The sequence below is a fragment of the Maylandia zebra genome, linkage group LG22, assembly GCF_041146795.1.
Source record: "Maylandia zebra isolate NMK-2024a linkage group LG22, Mzebra_GT3a, whole genome shotgun sequence".
Taxonomy (NCBI): Eukaryota; Metazoa; Chordata; class Actinopteri; order Cichliformes; family Cichlidae; genus Maylandia; species Maylandia zebra.
The window spans coordinates 5,192,123-5,206,610 of NC_135187.1; the positions used below are offsets into that span (position 1 = coordinate 5,192,123).

At 38.2% G+C, this 14,488-nt stretch overlaps 1 protein-coding gene across 1 annotated transcript; it reads left to right on the forward strand.

Annotated features, from left to right (window-relative positions):
* Positions 1-8,298: 8,298 nt before the first annotated feature.
* LOC101485521 (C3a anaphylatoxin chemotactic receptor-like) lies at positions 8,299-14,112 on the forward strand. Its single transcript, XM_014411027.3, has 4 exons — positions 8,299-8,383; positions 8,554-8,633; positions 11,886-12,068; positions 13,017-14,112. Exons 3-4 carry the CDS (start codon positions 11,892-11,894, stop codon positions 13,833-13,835), a joined length of 996 nt encoding a protein of 331 aa, XP_014266513.1. The 5' UTR covers positions 8,299-8,383; positions 8,554-8,633; positions 11,886-11,891; the 3' UTR covers positions 13,836-14,112.
* Positions 14,113-14,488: the final 376 nt, after the last annotated feature.

Genomic DNA, 14,488 nt, shown 5'->3' on the forward strand with positions numbered 1-14,488 from the left:
GCTGAGACTTTTATGGCAGTCAAATATTATGAACATGGAATCTAGTTAATATCAATCCATAGCAACCAGCTTATAAAACACAGCACCAGAGTATTTACTCAGCTGCTTACACATCACTAACTCTGTTTACAATAAAACCGTTTATCTGAAACCTGCTGTTCCTTTTGTTTAATAACATTTCTGCCATAAAAATATGATTAAAGCTAAACGGAGTAGCTGCAATGATGTGCACGTGGGTTTTTGTAAATAACTGAAATATAACATATGACTTTGTAAATAGCACTGTCTATGGGATTATATTGATAAAGTTTAATTTTGAAGTGTCATTGTGCGAAGGTCTGCAATATGTCTGTGCTTTAAGAAACAGTGTTCATTAAAAACTGAAAAAATAAAATTGCTTTTGTGTTTTATGTTTACAATAAAAAGCTCAACTACTAATTGAAATCCTTCTGACATTCAGTGTAAATCACACAGGAAGTAAACGTGTTCAAGTTGTATTATATGGACGGAGATATTTCTCTTTGACATAGTGCACCAGAGTTTGCTTCCTTTTACAGATTTGCCACTGAATTTCCACAACCATAACCTTAACCATACTGAAGCTAACATGCACAGACAATAACACTAACATTCAGCTTATAAACTATATTTTATACCTTTGTGGAGATGAACAACATCAGTGTTCTTGTCTGGGGATATGTAGGTTAAGACATAAATTACAATGATGTAAGATTAAGACATACTTCATCACATGACCTGGTTCTTTGGCTTTTGGCATCATGAAGAGAAGCTGGGGGTTATCAGACTCTTCTACTGTGTTGAACTGCCATTTATGAATTCTGGAGGGCAGTACAATGTAAAAACTTTTATTTGGCCCTTTGTCAGTTACATTTCTTAAAGAACAAATAACTACTCAAACTGAACAAAAGTGGCACTTTTTATTTTGCTTCAAATAAATCTCTAAATGAGCAACTTGACTTTCTGTCTTGAAAAATTGAAATGGAGCTAAGCTCTAGATTCCCACTGGCCTCATTGTGGTGTGGCTCAGCCCTAAACAAGCTGGCTAAATCAAAACGAAACTACGTATTGACAAGTATCTTGCCTTCAAACAGAAAGCTATAATATGTGAAATGAAATGGGGGAAAAAAGCAAAGAGGATGTGATCTGATTATTTCTGCGAAACCACTGTTCAGAAGAAGCTTTCAGGAGAAGAGGAAGCTTTTATTTAGAAGAACATTATTACAGACACTGTCCTCATTTTGGATATTTCTTGTCTGCTACTTTCACTGAATCAGACTTTAAAGACTTTGAAGCCATATGTCACAGTGGCTGGTGTCCCCTTCTTAGATATAATGCATGTGCACATACTACCACCTATATATGAAGTAGTGGATTACAGTTTCTGTAGTTTACACATAAAAACAGTCAAAGATTTTATGTGTAACTAAAAGTAAAATGTTAAATGTGTTTGGAGTACCTCTGACTTGGTAACAATAGCCAAACCAAAATTTTCATATTGATGCCAATACTATTATTTGGCGTGAAGGCTGCCACATAAATTGGTTCAAATGTGAAGGAGGGAGGAGGAAAATGCTCTACTTCGACTCGTAACAAATCCTTTAACATATTTTACATTTTTTGTGAATGAGTTAATGTTGTTTGCTCGTTGGGTGTTGTTTTGAAAGTACCTGGAGTTGGGTGAACATCAGCACCTTTAACTAATATTATTTTTCTATTATGTTCGAGTCATGAAGTGTTATAAATACAGGAAATATCCAGATCCAATTTTAAAGCTAAAAATAACATTTAAAGTAAGTTAAAAATCAAATCAGTGTCATTGTCAGGGCTCTGTGTGCGAGCAGGCGGCGAGGGAGGAGGATCCAATAGTGATTTGACGTTCTGTATCGAGGCTTCGAAGCTTGTGTCGAGTAATTGAGGGGGCGTTTCCGCCATGCGCGTATCGAGGCTTGCTTCATTTATGGGAGGAGCTGAAAATGATGACGTCCGAAGCCTCGCTGCCCGGCTGTACCACGTGACTGGTTCATGAAGTGGTTCGAACTTTGCCGCGAGATATGACAGCGATATAAACCCCTCAGACTTCATTCAAAATGTGGGTGTTTGATGGAGAGTTGCGGTTAGTGAGAGTTTGGAGACAGTTTTGAGGTTTATGAGAGTGAGGAGAGAAAGTCAGGAGAGAATGGAGCCAGCTAAGAAGAGGAGGATGTCCTCCCCTGTGTTTTGATCTTATTCCTCCCAACAAGGTATGTAAATTTCTACAGAAGATGTATTTTCATAATACTGATGGTGCAATACAATTTATGTTAAGTGGCTTTACTTTTGTACAAGGTGAAGTGTTTGCTATGTGCCAGGGAGCTGGGATATAACAACAACACCTCATCCATGCTTAGGCACTACAGAGCTTTGCATGAGAATAAGGGGAACACAGATTGTGGAGCAAGACCAGGTGAGCCATCAAATGCCATGATAATATAGCATGCAGTAATGTTACTAAATGATATAACAATATTATACAGCTGTAATAGGTTACGTGTGTGATATTTATATTTGTGCTTTGTCTTTATTGTCTTTCCTCAGGAGAACAATCTCAAATAGATGAAGACCTGGTTAGCATGGTGATTGAGGACTCCCAGCCATTTAGCATTGTGGAGGACAAAGGATTTAAAAGATTTGTTAAATCATTAAATCCTAGCTATGTTCTCCCCACTAAAAAGGTCATAAAAGCAGTGGAAATTTAGTTTTTACAGAATAAAATGTGAACAGGCAGGACTGAGGCTCAAAGCCTCAGTGTGTAGCTGTCCATACCTCAACGTTACAAAAGCACAACCACTGTCCACACCCCACCTCACAGTAAATGATCATTTCCATTTTAAGCATTTCCAAATAATCATTTTCCATACTGCCAGTATAAATATACAAAGTATACTGCCATCACTACAATATACATGTTTTACACACTCCTTTTGTTGTTGACATTTACAGGCAGTGTGCAAGAGGCCATACTTCAAATTCTTGCCAACTAATATTTTTACGTCCTGTAGATGTCCTACTAGAGCAAATGAAGCTTCAAGACGCTTTGCGCTGGGGTGAACCAATTGGATGAAAAGCTTCAATGCTTCATGAAGCTTCATCTGCCCATCACTAGGATCCAAGCGCAGGACTCAGACACTGAACTGTAAATCAAACCTCAGCTTTATTGCTGGCATAAAACAAAAGAAGAAACTGAGCAATGGTACTGAACATGGAAAACTGCCACAAAAACACACATGCATGATCTGATGGTACGACGCAACACCAAGCATGGGAAAACACAGGGCTTATATACACAGGGTAGTAACGGGGGAATCTGCAACAGGAGGGAGACACAGCTGGGGGAGATCAGGGCTAACGAGACATGGGGAACAAAGCTGCACACACTAACATAAGAAAAAGACTTTCACAATAAAACAGGAAACATGAATCACAACTCAGAGACACGGACTCAACACAGAACGACAGAAAATGACACATGGAACTGAACTATATATGAAACCACAATTCCTAAACATGGTTAACAGAAACATGAAACTCAAATAATAATCATCACAACCACAACAAGAGAACAAGAAAACAATCCATGATGCAATCCATGACTCAAAATACCGTGACAGTCATACTCACTCCAAATGCCATGCACAGTAGCAAGGCGACAGATGTGATTCGGCACAACAGAAATAAACTGAATTGAAGGGAATTGAACCAATTTATTTTATTGCGTTAAAAAATGATTTTCAGAGCTTAATTTTCATTTGTTCAAAAGGATTTCTTTCTATAATACTGACACGTTGTGGCACCATTTGCACAATCATGGTACACCATGATTACATTTGTAGTTTATTATTAACAGGAACACAGTGGAAAGTATATAATTGGGATCATTTAAATGAGTGGTGGAAACCACTTCTTCTTCCACCTGTCATAGTAATATGCAAAATATGACAGTGAAGAGTCATCACGGTTCATGTGTGCTCACTCACTCACTCACTGACAATAATGGCTGATCACAGACGGCCAAGACACAGTTTATGACACATGTGGCAAGACCACAAACCTTGTCAAACACAAACAAAAGTAAATCATAACACAGAACATGATGATGAGATAACGAGGCAAACTGAAGAGAGGGATAAACTGAGAGGGATAGGTGCTGCTGAGGAAAGAAGTGTCACTCGTAGAGTCCTTTGGTGCTGCAGGCACTACCGCCTCACATCAATTCAGTTGGTCAATATTTAGTCAGGTAATGTTGTAGAGCATTTAAAGTGGATTATATAGAATAGCTTTCATTAAATTATACAGTATATCTGCAGTGAAGGTTAGGCTTTCAAAAATAAAAATACAACTTAAGAATATTTTATATATAAAATAGATAGATAATAATATGTAAATAGAAAATGTTTCCCAGCTTTATTATTATTATCAGTCACATTTGTTTTGACTGACTGCATTCTTGTATGATAATTCTTCATAATGAAACAATAAGAACAAGTAGTCTGATGTCTAGTATTCATTATGAATGTATCATTTGAAGTAACCTACTTTTGCTTTGGATTTTGCAAACACACTAAGGTTTTGTAGAAAGTATTTGTTTCAGATCAGTATCGTCGATATCAGCCTGAATTTTACTTGATATTAGACTGGAATGAAAATCAGTGGTGTCACACATCACTGCTAGATCTAGCTGTGTTTTAACAATGCCATTGGCATTTATCCACTGCACCTGAAAGAGGGTGCCTTTCAAATGGATGAGGAGTGGAAGAGCTCATGATCCAAAGCATACCACATCATCTGTAAAACACGATGGAGGCAGTGTGAAGGGTTGGCTGTGCATGGCTGCCATTGGCACTGGGACACTAGTGTTTATTGTGACACAGGACAGAAGCACCCAAATGAATTCTGCGATGTTCAGAGACATATTGTCTGTTCTAATTGAGCTAATGCAGCTAATGCTAAATGCAGTCAAATCGATTGGGCTGCATTTCATAATACAGATGGACAATGACCCAAAATATCCAATCAAAGCAACCCAGGAGTTTATTAAAACAAAGAAGTGGAATACTCTTGAATGGCCAAGTCAGTCACCTGATCTTAACCCAACTGATCATAGATTTCACTTGTTGAAGACTAAACTTCAGACAGCAAGGCCCACAAACAAACAGCAACTGAAACCTGCTGATATGAAGGCCTAGCAGGGCATTAAAAAGGAGGAAACCCAGCGTCTGGTGATGTCCATGAGTTTAAGACTTTAGCCTTTCATTGCTGGAAAAGGGTTTTTAACCAAGTATTGTACATAGTTTCAGTTATTTAATTAGTCCAAATACTTTAGAGCCCCTGAAACATTTACAATTCATTGTAGTAACGTACAGAACCAAAATTATTAAAAAGTCTCTGTCCAGATATTTATGGACCAAACTGTATTTACATGTAATTATATCTGGTTTATACTGTGAACTTGACTGGCATGCTCCAAAAATTATGTTAATATATGTTAAGTATAGAAAAAAAAGAAAACAAAACAAAAAAAGACTAAAAGAAAGAAAAAGAATAAAATGTTAGACTGATGGCATCTTGTAAACAAAAGGTCAAACTAAACTTGAAAACTAAAATCATTCTGGAAGAACACTTTCTGGGCATCAATTTAACTCTAGATTTTAGCAAAATAGCCTTTTGATCTTATTTCACACTTGCATACTGAATTGGTGGCACTAATCTATGGCGCTCTACTCACTTCCTTCAAAGTGTTCAGCACCTATGATACATGACTACATGAGTGAAAGCTGCAGGTCATTTGGTTGGAGCCACAATAATGTGGTTTCGGCTCAGGCTGATGTGGGCTGTGCATTCATTACAGAGCCATGTTCATTTCTTGACCGCAAAAGCTTTGCTTCTCTAAACAGCAGTGAGACAGTCTTTGTGCTCAATCGCTGGGACCTTTTCCAGTATTTGCTTCCAGTGGTAAGATCACTTTCTAATTTATGACATAACTCCTCCATTAACATGTCTTCAACCAAGGCTTTCATGTTACTCCTGGAAACAGTTAATTATTATAAAAATAATTATGTAATTTTCATCTCTGAGAATCAACAGGCATATCCTACAACTTCTGTTAAAAAATAATAGTAATAAAACGTTTAACCATTTTATTTTCAAAACCTTAGATCAGGAAACAGCAAACAAACATTGATCTGAATATCTCAGACTGGTGCCAGTGGTGACACAAGGTTGCAGGGTTTACGAAGGGAGGTGGCTGGAAACTATACTGGAAACTTGACTGGCATTCAAACAACTTTTTTAGGTTTTGCAAATTTCAAAACAATGCTGTGACACATGAGGGGTCGGAATAATGTAGCTCTGACAGCAATTTGTGGCTTTCTGAGCAGGACAGATCTGAAACCGTTTGTGGTGAACTACCATTCAAAGAGCCGCGGTGGTGTGCTAACACATCCTGTGGCATATTATTACACTTGCTGCTAAAACACCCAGATGTGTCCCACTTGTTTAAATCGATTTATTTCAATTTAATTACACAGTGGCAATTCACAACACCAGCTGCATCAAAGCACTTGACTTTACCTTACACTACCTCCTTTCAACAAGCCCTTGGTGATGGAGGGAAGGCAAAAAATAAAAACTTGTTTTTAACAGGGATAAACCTCCTGCAGAAGCAGGGTCATGGATGGGCAGTCTGCCATTAACCGTTAGGAATAAGGAAATAGCAAGCAGAAGGATATAGGACAAAGGACAGACAAGAGGAGGCACACTTAATAATGAATTATTACTGAAGAAATACTCACTGCGTCATGGGATGTCCCCCAGAAGCCAATGCTTGTTGCAGCATATTTAATGGATCACTTATCTCGAACAAACACTAGTAAGCCTGCTGTCCGAAAGAAATGAAATGTTAGATACTATGATGCTTTGAGATCTATAAGATAAGATGGGGCCTGGTTATGTAAAACTTTATATGTGAGGAAATTAAATTTTGGATTCTGTACGGTTAATTTACTTTTTTCTCAAAATGGATGAAATGCTTTGGCACATATTTACTAGTTAACAAAATAAGAATCTGGCTCCAGTTCCACACACTTAAAAATACAATCTGAAAAATGTTTTAACTGGTGGTGTTGCATTAAAAGCTATTTGCTTTTCTGAAGAATTTCTGCAGACGGTTTTTGAGATGAGCAGCCTACTTTCTGTTTTCCCCCTTAACTGCAGAGCATTGAAAAGATGGTTCCTTGATAAAAAAAAAAAGAGCCATTTCTCTGAAACAGCAATGATAAAGACATGTAAATGACAAACAACTGATCAGATGTGCGCAGCAGTTTTTGATACCAAAAATCATTTCCCAAATTCTAAAACCACAAATGGTGTCAGTTATTACATCTTTAAAAAAAAAAAAAGTAAAAAGAAAAAGAAAACACCAATTGAGAGGGCAACATGGAAGGACAACAGCAAAACAAATAAGAATACTAACTAGGCTTACTAGCACTTGATTGGTCGATGACCTATTTACTCCAGAGCTATAACCACCCCAACAGTAGTACAACCGAGGCAGCTAAGCCAAAAAAACTGAAAGTCACCATACAAATACACCATACAAATAAATAGGAACTGAAACAGAGAAATGTGAAATTCAGTTCTTGGAAAATCATGAGGTTAAAAGGAAAATCAAAACTCAATAATGTTGCAAACACATCACTGGAAGAAAAATAAATAAATACAGTAATAATAAGGTAATGTGTCTCATCAGAGGGTGATGAGACACACTCATCACCACTTCGCATCAGTGTGAGGATTTACGCCCTGTTTTTGCTGTTGTCCTGCATCCTGTTTTCCCCTTCTAGTGTGCTTTTCTATGTTCTGGATTCTGTTTTCTTTTGTTTGTGTGCATTTGTATTCTGTGGCTTCTGTGCCAGCTGTGAAAAAGGGGCTTATGTTTTAATAATTTATTTATGCATTTGGATCTTAATTCTGCAACCTCTGGCAGTATCTATGCTTGAACAGCTGTGTGTTTGATAACCAAGGAGGTTATGTGAATGTAGTTGTGTTCAGGAAAAAATAAAAGAAAACAAAACCAGTATGCATGCAGAAAGGAAGGTTTCTTAGCTCATTTCTTAAAAGGAAGATAAAGCCAAACACATGATTGGAAGAAATAGAGGAAGTGATGTGCATGTGTATAGAGTACTCGAATGTGACAGACAGTAGATAATAGCCGAACTTGACGTAACCACGGCACAGATGAACATGAGCGGATGCATCTTCAATTCTGCCTTTGACCACTGAGACTGAAGCAACTCCCCTCGGCTCTAACATCAGTTCAGCATTTCAGGTAAAAAAAACTTTATCTTGGTCAAATTTCTCAATTTATATTCCTCCATTAAGACAAACATTTGTTACAGTTACTGTAGTGTTTATTAACAGTATGTTTTTTTCTGCCTATTTCTCCTGCTTAAAATATTTTTTCACTCTATGTTATGTCATCAAATGGTGCTCAACCAGGAGCCTAACCTGACCAGGGGAGACATTGTGTTTTTACTCTTTGACTGAAGTCTGGCACACATTTTATTAACAACACATAAGTAAGTACAATTTATTTATATATCACTTTTTTATATATAAAAATCACAAAGTGCTTCACAATAAAATCAGAAATATCAATAAAATAATATAAAACAACAGAAAAAAATAATTTAGAGCTTGTTTCTAGAGAAATGTATTCAGAAATGTCTTCAATGGAGTCTAGACAGCGTACACACAACAGAAGAGAATTTTACAATTAAAAAAGAAAAAGATGTGAAAATTTAAACTATAGATTAACAGAACACACTTTTAAAAAAAACTGGAAAAATAACATATGTCTGATCATGCATTAGGACTCAGAAGATTTTCTGGGAAGAAACATTAGCTCAGTCACTAATATAAGCCACAGGAGAGGCCGTTAGAGGTTTGATGCACTCTAGTTTAGTCAGCAGTCAGACTTCTATGTGAACAGAGAGGCACTCTCAAAGTTGTGTGTTTCTTTTGTGGGGTTTTTTTTTTCTGTCTTTAAGTTGCCAAAAGATTTTTTGGAATGTGTTATTCCAGCCAAAATCTTTTCTCTTCTTTCTTTATTATCACATCTTTTTTGCTAATTTGCATTAAAACCATAATTCTGCTTGCTAAAGTTACTGAACATAACAGGTTTATTAAAAAACATATAATACATTCACAGACACTGATATGGTGAAACAAATTTTTGTCCCATTTCTTTAGAGTCTTCAGTTTAATCTATAATAGTGACACCTGATCAGATATGGATGTAAACTTTAATTTGAGTGGTTGGTAGGGACAGAAAACCACATGTTTTCTCATCTTGTAAACTGTATGGTCAAATCGTTCGTTGTTTGTTTTGCCTTTAACTGCAGCAGCTTTGTTTCCCAATAGAAAACACACTTAACAGCTCTTTTCCTATGAAGTGCTACTTACCCTCTTTCTATTTTTCCCCCCTCCACACACTCATTCAGCTGCATCATACATGCAATATGTTTTGTAGTTCATCTCCGGTTGTATTGAGCTACTTTTAGGACCCACTGATGGCTGGATTATTCTGATGAAATCTTGATACATAAAACCTTATATTGTGTAAGGAGCTTGGAAAAGAAAAGCATCTGGACTTCTTTAAGTTGCTTGAACATGTTTCACCTGTCATCCGAGAAGCTTCTTCAGTTCTAAGGGTCAAATGTGGAGAGTCCCAGATTTAAGCTCTGTGGGAGTAACCCACCGAGAGGGACAAAGGACCCCTAATGATGCTCTACCTATATCACATGAGTCAAGGTGTGAAAATGGGTGTAGTTCACAATCAGCCAAGGTTTTGGGTGAGCTCATTGTGAAACCTAGCCCCCACCCCATATGTGATTTCCTGAGGTCAGATGGCCCAGGATGTGAGTGGGCGTTACGGCGTCTGGGAAGGGATCTCAAAACTGGATTATAGATGGCAGACAGTTGGTGTTGTAGAGAGAAGAACACAAACCTGAGGACAGTCATACCCATTGTTAGCAGCATAAACTCAGCCACTTACAACATTTCGAAACACCTTGCTACCATCCTTGCACCTCTTGTGAGGAACACCCCACATCACATCAAGAACTCCACCGACTTCACCGACAAGGTCCAGAAACTTACCCTGGATTCAGATGAAACCTTTGATGTAGTCTCTCTCTTCACTTGGTGTCACCTATTGTAGCCAACCTTTACATGGAGGAAGTGGAAAGAAAAGCTCTTGGCTCCTTAAAGGGAGAGTACCCAGCCACTGGTACAGATATGTAGACGACACTTGGGTCAAAATCAAAAGACAAGAAGTGGAATCCTTCACTGCTCACATCAACGCTGTGGATAAAAACCATCAAGTTCACCAGAGAAGACACAAAGGATAACTGTTTGCTTTTCCTGGATTGCGGCGTGCGCATTGAAGACAATGGAAGCTTCACCATTGAAGTTTACCGTAAGCCCACACATACGGACCAGTACCTCCTCTTTGACTCCCACCACCCTTTTTCACACCTTGGCTCATGTGATATAGGTAGAGGATGATTAGGGGGTCCTTTGTCCCTCTAGGTGGGTTACTCCCACAGAGCTTAAATCTGGGACTCTCCACCATTTGACCCTAGAACTGAAGAAGCTTCTCGGATGAGAGGTGAAACGTCTTCAAGAAACTTAAAGAAGTCTAGACGCTTTTTTTCCAAGCTCCTTAGACTGCGATGACCTGGATGACTGAGAACCTTCACAGACAAAACCTTATATTATGTACATAATTATGTTTCTTTATTTAAACATGTTAAAATAATATAGCAAAAACAAAATGATAATAAATGCCGTAAAATATTCAAAATGTCATGCACGGCTGTGTTGAGGAAACAAGGTGTACAAAAAAACCCCACACACAACAAATAAGGGATGACAGGATGAGCAGAGGACTTAAATACACACAGGATAACAAAAGGATGGGAAACAGGAGGGAACGCAGCTGGAACAAATACGGACTAAGAGCAGGCAAAGCAAAACTAAACACGCTGAACACAGGATGAAAGGCTGTCAAAACAACAGACAAAGTACAATAACCATGGAGACAAAGACTAAGAAACACGGGCTTGACACTGCGATTGGGGGTACACAAAACAGAAACACAAAAATAAGACCTAAAACCAGGAATGCAAACTAAATCTCTGAATAAACCACAATCCAAAGAGTCCGGATACAAAATCAGCAGGTCAAAGACCCAGGACTGTGACACACAAAGAAGTGGGAAGAATCATAGGCTTTAGCATAAGCTCCCACCCCCTTTCCCCTATTTACTGACTGCTAATCAGCACTTTTTCTTCTTGTGTTACATGTATTTGGTTTTATAACCGCAGTAACCCACCATGAGCTCTACACATATTTAATATTTACATATGTATACATATGCACATGCGTACACGTGTACACAAACTTGGTGTGTAGTTGATGAGAACATCCAGTCAAAGCCCTTTTCCTTGTACTTTGCAAATCATTATTTTTGAACCACTTTTTAAAACTGAAATATGCTTGAATATTTCTTCCCCCAGTCTGTTCCACAGCTTCACTCCACATCCAGAAAAGCAAAACCTTTTTAATGTTGTACATGGATGTTTTAATGTTAACTACCAGCTCAAATTGTATTCCCCTTCTCTTTAACGAAACAGTTTGGGAACACGGTAAGGAATTTCAGTATTTTTGATTGAGGTAGTGAGGCCATTAAATGATTTTCTACACTGTTTACTCAGGAGATTCATGCTGAGTAACATTTTGCACTTTTTCTGTTCTTTCTTTCTCAGCACACAATGTTTCCTAATGCCTCGCTGCTCACCGACACTCTCAAACCTGAGGATGACCAGGCAACTACTGTGGGCATCAATTCCATAGTGCACAATGTCACCATCGTCCTCTTAATGCTCACCATTGTGCTCGGCATCACAGGGAACTCCATGGTGATCTGGGTGGCTGGCTTCAAACTTAAGGTGGATATAAAAAAAACAAAAGTATAATATGTTTCAAATGCCTTCTGAGCTTGCCATTTGTCTTTTTAACAAAAGCTCAGTGAAAACAACAACTTGGGGTTAATATCTTGGCTAAAGAGATTTGGCATGCAGACTGGAGCAGCCAGGGATCAAACCACCTCCTGATCTGCGGCTAACCTTATCTTTCAGGTTTAGGTATAAAAAATACTTGTTTGGGGTTAAGAATGGACCAAAATACATCCTTTTACAGTAAAAAGTAACAGGTTGACTAACTTAGGATGACATTTGCAACCACAGATCATTTTTAACTAAGTTGAAGATGTTTCCTGTATCATACGAGAAGCTTATTGAAGAAGCAGCTTTTCAGAGGTGATGCAAACACATACCAACAGGGACTAGAAAGAGAGAGCACATTTGTCCCATACAGACTCCTCTTCATTGGCTCGCTGTTAAATCCAGAACCTACTTTAAAATCCTTCTTCTTGAATACAAGATCTTGAATAAGACCTTGAAAAATCTCGATTTTCAAGATTGCTTATATAAGCATACAGTTAGCGTTTGATCAGGTGACTCTGAATCCTCATTTGCTTCACAGGAAGCCTCCAGGCTTAGTCTGGCTGTCCTATCTTATAAAACTAGCATTACCTGAGAGCATTAATCTGTAGCTTTCGCAAAGCAGACACTCCGGTGTGCAATGGCTTCCTTGTGGTTGAGTTCTATACATGCAGGTTTTTGAACTGACACACAAGAAATTTAACTTCATATGTGGTAATAATACCTAAACCTTTGAAGTGATGTTATCTGCTTGTGGTTATATGTTTTTTTAATGCACAGCTTTTGACATAAAGAAATCTCCATAGATAACATGATCCCAGTCAGGTTACTTACTATTTTCTAGTTTTTTACTCTCTTCTTTTTTCCATCTTTTATTTTCTTCTACGTCAACAGCTGACGATCACCAATGTGTGGCTGGTGAATTTGGCGATAGCAGACCTGATCTTCTGCTTCACACGAATCTTCGCCCTCACTCGGCTGTTCCTGTCAGACCACTGGCCTTTTGGCCTCTTCCTCTGCAAGTTCTATGGCTTCTTCAAATACACCAACATGTTCTGCTCTGTGTTCCTGCTGGCTGTGATCAGTCTGGATCGAGTGCTCTGCATCTGGCAGCCTGTCCTCACAAAGCGTCGACGCACCCTGTGGACAGCGAGGGTGATAGCAGTCTGCGTCTGGATTGCAGCGATCCTCTTCAGCATTCCCTACTTCATCCATCGACAAACTTACATAGACGACAACAACCTGACTAAATGTTCTATGAACCCAAAAAAGATGGAAGAGGCTCACAACAGCACCAAAGCTGCTCTCTATTCCATCCGTTTCTTGTGTGGCTTCATATTTCCCTTCATGGTCATTCTCATCTGTTACATCCTGGCTGGTGTGGGCATCAGACGTACCCGTTTGGTGGCAAAGTCCCGGTCTCTGCGTATACTAGCATGTTTGGTCATTGCTTTCTTCCTGTGCTGGGCACCTTATCACTGCCTCCAACTTGTGAGAATGATCAATGGTGATAATGCTGTGCTGAAAATCTGGTTTACTGTAGCACAGAGCATTGCCTTCTTTAACAGCTGTGTGAACCCACTGCTTTACTTTTGCATGGGGCTAAAAATGAAGCATGGGCTTAAACAAGGTCTGATGGGAGTTTATACGAGGGCTCTGGCAGATGATACAGGTGGCCAAATTACTCAGTGCACTGATCAGTCTTTGGATTAAAGCTCTGTGTTTACAGCACTCTTTTAGCAGCAGAAATGAGTCGGGCAGCAGTGGGTGTAAATAAAGCTGAAGGTTCTCTCAGTAATCCGGACTCTCAGAATATTATATGCCCATGTTTTCGTTTTTTTTTTTTTTTTCTACCAGTGTAACTGGAGTGCAGACATCTGTCTGTTACTGAACTGCAAATCTTTTTTTTTTTTCATTTTAATGCAATTACAGTGTGGATTTTTGACAAGATCATAAATGACCTGTCACCTGGCTACATCTGTAAGTTTAAGGCTGAATCAAGTTTAGGTAAGTGTATATTTTTAAAGTAAACTATTTCTTTGCTGTAAAGTAAAAAAAAAAAAAACCATACACATATGCACATCATGTTTAGATCTAGATATGTTTACCATAGACTATTTACATTTTTTTTAAATGCCCTCAAATTTATGGAATGGTATAATTTTTAAATTGACAGGCAATATATATCACACATGTAATCTGTATCACTATTGCAACATTTTACTCAAATAATATATAAACATCAAATAAATTCTGTATATGTACATATTTGTGTTTGTGGATCTCTTTCAAAGTTTGTCTTTGAACACTTTTTTTTACCTAAATTCTGTTAAATGCAACAATTGTGGACAAAATCCTGTTGCAAG

Coding starts and splice junctions, on each gene's coding strand:
- LOC101485521 (XM_014411027.3), top strand. CDS start 11,892: ATGTTTCCTAATGCCTCGCTGCTCACCGACACTCTCAAACCTGAGGAT. Junction 12,069..13,016: donor TGGCTGGCTTCAAACTTAAG/GTGGATATAAAA, acceptor CTACGTCAACAG/CTGACGATCACCAATGTGTG.